Below are 7,162 nucleotides of genomic sequence, written 5' to 3'. Positions count from 1 at the left end.
ATTGTATAGGAGAACAATTATGAATTTCTTTTTTTAAAATTAATTATGTTAAATAAAATTTTTTAACAAGAGGATATTTATAATTTTTCAAACTAAATAGGAGAATCTGTACTTTAAGTAAACTTCAGGTGTATTTGTAATTTACCCTATAAATTAATTTGATGTACAGAAATAAAATTTTAATATTTAAAATAAATAAACTAAAATTAAATAATTGAAATAACTAAAAAATAATTGAAATTTGCATTAATCATTAAAGAGATTAGGGAGGGAAAGGAGAGGAAAAGGTTACCCGAGAGGCGTGAATCGCAGGCGAAGAGAGAGAAAGAGTCCCAGAGATCCCTCTCTGGTTCAACGGAGAATTCATAGATCTCTCTCGCCACCAATGGGTCTTTGGGAAGCTCTTCTCAATTGGCTTCGAAGGTTTGCTCTCCTCTCTCTCTAGATATATATATATATATATATACATATTGTTCTCTATGTCGTGTTTCAATTTGATATCTCATATCTGCACATACATATGTTTGCTTCTAATCTGTATGAATCCCTACATAAGCATTTCAAGCAACCGATTCTGATTCTAATGAAAGCTTTATGTCTTCTTCTTCCCTGTTTGCTTTTTGACATAATAAAGATATATGCTTAAAACTGCGAAGGTTAATGAATTATTGCTTCTTTTTTTTTTCTTTCCAAATTAGATTGATTATGTTTTTTCATCAGCGAATTTACAAGCCCTTCTTCTTTTGTATTACGGTTTTTGATTTTTGTTTATGCAAATTTCAGATCTTATACGGTGAATTATTTCATGGTTCGAGTTCTTTTTTTCCTTCTTTTCTATTCATTTAATTGAATTACGTTATTGCAAAGTGAGATAGATTATGTGCTATAGCTCTGGTTAGGGTTTCTATTGAGTTTGTGAATGTATGCGTGTGTGAATATTTCAGCTTGCTGGCTTTTTCTCAGTGTGGTATTGTATGTGTTGCTTGATTATACCGGCATAATAGTTTAAGAGGGAAAGAAGTGCAGTGGGAATTTAGCACCCTTCTTTTTAGGTGCTACCTTGGTTATGCATTTGCTTCGACATGGATATAACAGACTAGAAGAGTTAGAAGCAAGTGTACAAGAAACAAAAAGCATTAGTTCAGTTCGCCACAGGATTTGGTATCTTTTATAGTAACTACTAAGATGTTTAAGCTCAATGAAATGGCAGTATTTGCTGAATATCATGGAATTCCACACATGAAGAGAACATTTTAGGGCCTATTTTGTATCATTTTTTCCTCTGTGTTTTTTGAAAACAAAAATGATAGCAAAACACGTTGAAAACACAATTTTTTTGGGTATCATTTTCATTTTGTGCATCTGAATTTTTGAAAACTCATAAAACAATTCAAAATTGTTTTTTAACATGGGGGTTTTTAGAAAATTTTCTTAAAAACAATTTATTAAAACTTATTTTCTCTATTGTTGTAATTTAGTTTGGGTTTTGAGAATAGAAAGAGTTTAAAGATGATGGAAAATGGGTTGTTAAAGCCAAAGGGGCATTTCTTGGTGCAATGGTAAAAACTCGGATTGCCAAGCGTGAGAGAATGCAAGATTGTGCTTGGGAGCAAGCACTAATAGCATCATTGACTAATGAAGACCAACATTGGGTAATGCCCCTTATCAAATGGGCTATTAGGCCTATTTGGTGTAGCTTCTAGCAAGCTAAAAGTTGATAATCAGAAAGCAGAAACTAAAAGCACTTCTTTATTCTGCTTCTCAATAATAAGCTTTTTCTAGCTTATCTAAGCTATTTCTACCTAATAAGCTATAAGCAGAAGTTGCATCACATAATTTGGCAAAATAAAAAAGCTATAAGCAGTTTTATAAGCTGCACTAACCAACCTCATTAAGTTTTGAATAATACCACTTAGGAGCTTTTTGTGGGTATAATCTTTTCACTTTTGTATCTACTCTATGTTGGAGATTAAAAGTATTATCCAAAAAACATGAGGAAGTTAAGAGCTTTATGCATTGATTGGCATTGTTTAATACAAGTAACATAAGGTGTGCTTCACTTTTATAGAAGAAGAAAAAAAAAACACGAAATGCATGTTGCTGCCATTTTGATTGGATTAAGAACACCAAAGTTATGTATAAACCCATTGATTTAAAATAAGGAAAAGATGAAGGATCTCAAAACAAGGAAATGCTCTTTCAAATATGTTCATATTGATATGAGAACAAGAACTATTGATTCTGTTTGGTTGTTTGTTTAATTTGATAAAAATAGTCCTGGAGATGTTAACTTCTGACAATACAAACATAGTTTAGTAGTGGACTTCTAGAAGTGGCCACATGCAGCATTCAGAGAGGAAAGTTTGAATACTCTTGGCGACTGGTCTGTGAAATTACATCTTGAGAAATTCTTCATGGAACGTTTCAATATTTTATCCTTTGTTTTTCAATATTATTAGGCATGATACTTTTCATTTTTCTAATTGATATGGCATTCTTACTTTAGGATAATAGTTTGTTGCATGCACGAGCTCATGTTATTGTTTTTATGTTTGCAGCCTCTTTTTCAAGCAGGAAATGGAGCTTTCTTTGATTGGGCTTCAGAATGCTGGAAAAACTTCACTTGTAAATGTTGTTGCTGTAAGTGAATAAGTTTTGATTAGTCTGCAATGTTTTCTTTTCATCCCTTCAACCTTTTGGGACCTAATTCTGATGCATTTGTAACTGGCTGCTTGTTCTTGCTCATAGACTGGTGGATATAGTGAAGACATGATCCCTACGGTGAGTTCTTTTGCTCTTATTTTGAGTGACAGAGAATCTGCTCCCAACTTTTCTTTGTTCCTTCTTCATTAGCAAATTGTTCACTTGTTACTTCATTTTATGGGTAAATAATTATCCACACATTGTATTCAATTTTGTGTTCAGGTGGGATTCAATATGAAGAAAGTAACTAAGGGGAATGTTACAATAAAGTTGTGGGATCTTGGAGGTCAACCCAGGTTTCGTAGCATGTGGGAGAGATACTGTCGTGCAGTCTCCGCTATTGTGTATGAAACAGTTCTCCATCTCATTTGACTTACAGTTTGGCCCGACTTAAATGTCTATTGGATTTTTTATTGCAGTCTCAATAAAAGGATATATATATAGATATATATAGATATATTACGATGCACAAACACTTCTAAGAAGGTGGCATTTCTATGTTGGACGCATGTTCAAAGGTGTCCTCTTATCTTTTTTTTTTTTTTTTTTTTAAATCAAGACATGTTTCAAACACTTACACTATGCTTGGTTCATTGAAACGAGCTGGAATGGAATAGTCATTCCATCAAAATGTCCATTCTTATGTTTGGTTTCACTAAAAAAGTTATGAAAAATACATTGCAAATGGAATCATAAGGACGTTAAGGAATGAACTGGAATGGAATGATTATTCCATCAGAATAGTCATTCCATAAGGAGGCTAAGGAATAGCCATTCCATTCCAATTTACCTTCATCCCAATGAACCGAATACTACCTTAGGGAATACACATTTCCATCACTTAGACACATATAAAACACATTACTTGTTTGAACAAAATAACTTAGGATTCAATTATAGAGCTCCGCAGTTATAGGAGAGTAATGTTCCCAGTAAGGAAACAAGTTGGGCCACGCCGGCGGATTTTGTTTCTTGTTGGCCGGTCGTTTGAGTTTGAGAAGTCCGATGGAGCAGATGGGAAGTGCGGGTTATCGATTGTTGAGAGGGGGGAGGGGTTACGACGGGTGGTGGTGCTGAATGTTTCGGAAGTTCGTTGGTTGGTGGTCAGGATGAGGTTAGCATCTAAGGAACCTAGCAGCCTACAATTTTGGGGGCGGCTCAGTGGGGGTAGTCGGACTACAGCAATCTGGGTACGAGGTGAGGAAGGTGGGGGGACATCTTTTCAAATTGTGGTCACTACAGGGCAGAGACGTGAACAAGTTACATACCTGTCTGCGTTCGGTGATGGCTGGGAAAGGGTGGCATTGGTTGTCGATGGCTTTGGTTTGTGCGTTGCAAAGGCCTCCCGACCCATTGGATTCAGGAAGTTTTCATCAACTTCTGCCGTCGAATGTGAGTCCGTAGGGGTTGTTCGCTCTGAGGTGGAGGTGGATTGGTTTTGAATCTTGGATAGGTCGCTAGTGGGTAAAATGGGGGGTTTGGGGGGAAAAGGCTTGAGTTTCACGACCATTTATGATTGGGTTGAACGGTGGTGGAAACATTCGGGGAAGGTGGATGTACGACCTTTGGGGGATAAAGCCTTTTTGTTCGTTTTGTCAAGCAGAAGTGAGGCGGAAGCACTGTTGCGTCGGCGGTGGACAGTGGAAGGGTGTGATTTATTGTTGGGGTGGTGGTCACCACTAGCTCTCTGTACTCCGGAAAAGACTTCGCGGCTTGAGAAGAGTGTGTGGATTCGGTTGATGGGTCTGCCTATTCATCTCCGTGGGGAGGCGGTGTTTCGTTTCATCAGCGATCATTGTGGTGGCTTCATTGAGGCGGATGAGTCGTCGGTGGACCTAGGTTCCATTCGGATTCGTGTGCGATGCTCAGAGTTTACACCTTCGCGATTGTCCTTCCGATGGGGGATGTGGCAGTTTTCACTGCCAGTTTGGGTAGAAGCCGATCCGGTGGTGGAACTGTGGACGCCGGCGCCCGTGAAAGATCGGGATTCTGTGCCGATTATGGAATCGACGGTTCTTAGCGTCTTCTCATAGTGTTTCTTGGTTACAAAGTCATCTTTCTCTAGTTTTGTATAATTGGTTGGAGGGTAGGGTAGATCCGGATCTATTTGTGTTTTTAGATTTTCTAGATGAGGTGATTGGTTAGTCCTTGTTTTATTGGTTCCCTTTCTGGGTGGTTTTCTTGTATTGGTTGCATCGTCTTGATGCTTTCTTAATAATATTTGCTTATTTATCAAAAAAAAAAAAAAACTTAGGATTCAATGATAAAAGAAAAATAATGTAGATTTATATATAATTAATCCCTCCTTTAAATTTGTGGGAAACTAATGTTATGTTTTTTCTTTTAGTTTTCTTTTTTAAATTTTTTATAAATATATATTTGAATTAAAAGTTCTTATATATATATATATATAATAAATCTATAAAATTATAAATTTTATGTGTCCCCCACCTGTCATGTTTTGCATTTTTTTAGAAGTGTCTTGTGGGCAGGTCTATGTTGTGTCACGTGTCCGCGTCTTTGCTTCTTAGACTATAGACACAATATATAAATTTGTTAATGCGCATTTCATGTTCCATGCTGTCAGAGATTATACACCATGTTCATTGTTAAGGCCTCCTAGTAGCTGTACTATGGAACTTTTGAATTTGACAAGTGACATTGCATTTAGGTTGGATATTCATATATGTAGTTTCTTGGACAATTGTGCTTTTCTATATTAAGTTCTCATTGGGCCATTGTAGATGCAAAATTGTGACATTTTACTGTAGCATTCATGTATATATGAGTTCTACAAGAATGTTTGATATTGAAAAGTTCCTTGGTTGATGGCTTGCATTAGCTACTGAACTTGCCTGATATTCTTAAGCTAATTTTTTGATTTTCTCCAAATTATTATTATTTTTTTTGACAATAAAATATATCAATTTCTAAGGCTGTTCCTGTTGTGAAAATTAAATTATTGATGCAACATAAATATAATTCAATTAGATTTTTATGGATGAGAAATGTGACTTAAACAGTAGTGACCTAATTAGATGACCAACCTAAGGTAGTGCCTGTCATGAAGTTGCCCAACATATATTCTTCAAAATGGGATTGTTCAAGATTCAAGAACTTATTAGTACTGTGAGCACGAGTTTCTGTAGGTTTGGCCTGGCTTCAGCTTTAGCCCTTAAGGGAAAAATCAACTTCTCACTCGATTTTTAGCTCTTTGACTAAGTTTGTTGCTATTTGACTAATTTCTTTCTCATGTTTATAAAACTTCCATTATATTATGATGAGCTTCTTGCATTCTCAAGTCTTTAAGCTCCAAAAAATTCCTAACAAAGTATTTTTTGTGTGTACATGGCCTCAAATATTAACCAGAATATTTCATTTAGTTGAGCTAATTTGTGCGGTTGGCTCTCCTTGTATAAATTCCCCCCCCCCCCCCCCCCCCCTACACATGGACTGGTTTTTTTAAGTTTTTAAACTACTGATCAATAGGTTAATTAGAATTACTGTTTGTGCTTAATAAATATACCTTTAAAAAATCTATCATTGAGGTCTTAACTTGTGAAGCTTTGCTTTGGTTTGGTGGAAATAATATTATTGTTATGAGTACTTGACTAGTTCTCTGAACTTTTTTTTCTCTTGCAGTTATGTTGTTGATGCTGCCGATCATGACAACCTCAGCATCTCAAGAAGTGAACTTCATGATCTGCTAAGCAAACCATCACTGAGTGGTATTCCATTGTTGGTGTTAGGCAACAAGATCGACAAGCCTGGTGCTCTCTCTAAGGAGGCATTGACTGAACAGATGTAAGCGGTCGCAGTGTCACCAACTTTTTCATCATTCTTAGTTGTTGATATCTTCGGACCTATTTGGTTATGTTTTTGTATTCTTTGTTTTCATTTTTGGGAGTACTCATCATTTTCAGCAAAAACAGATATCAAAGTTTTTTTTTTTCTCCCCCCTTTTATTTTCTTAAAAAAAGTCTGGTTGTTTTCAGTAAATTTGTCCGAAACATTTTTGGGAAACAGTTTGCCAAAACAAGTTTTCTATATTTTCCAGAAAACGAAAACTCAACCATATTATAATAATGGGTGTATTGTGCAGGGGACTCCAATCCATCACTGATAGAGAGGTATGCTGCTATATGATCTCATGCAAAAACTCAACGAACATCGATTCAGTTATTGATTGGCTCATCAAGCATTCCAAGTCAAAGAGCTGAGGAAAGGTTCATTTCTTGTGTTTTGGTTTTGGTTTTGGTTTTGGATATGCATTTGCCAAAATTTCTATCAAACGGATATTCTTGGGTGGTGGTTGGTGAGATGTGCTTGTCTTTTATCTTGGTTGCTAATTGTGTGTTGTCAGCAGTTTCAAGTTGCTATGTATTGTTGTTACTATTGTATATTAAATTATTTGTCTAATGGAGATAGAATTTGTATGGGGGTTTCCATGTTTTTGATC

The 7,162-nt window shown here is 35.9% G+C and overlaps 1 protein-coding gene across 1 annotated transcript; it reads left to right on the top strand.

Moving 5' to 3' along the window:
* The first annotated feature begins 216 nt into the window (after positions 1-216).
* On the top strand, positions 217-7,162 carry LOC114309734 (ADP-ribosylation factor-like protein 8b). The gene is made up of 6 exons (XM_028255530.2): positions 217-423; positions 2,559-2,640; positions 2,749-2,781; positions 2,926-3,047; positions 6,346-6,507; positions 6,806-7,162. Exons 1-6 carry the CDS (start codon positions 386-388, stop codon positions 6,921-6,923), a joined length of 555 nt encoding a protein of 184 aa, XP_028111331.1. The 5' UTR covers positions 217-385; the 3' UTR covers positions 6,924-7,162.

Source organism: Camellia sinensis, chromosome 1 (genome assembly GCF_055761805.1).
Source record: "Camellia sinensis isolate YWXY chromosome 1, ASM5576180v1, whole genome shotgun sequence".
Taxonomy (NCBI): Eukaryota; Viridiplantae; Streptophyta; class Magnoliopsida; order Ericales; family Theaceae; genus Camellia; species Camellia sinensis.
This window is presented reverse-complemented; position numbering and strand designations above follow the sequence as displayed.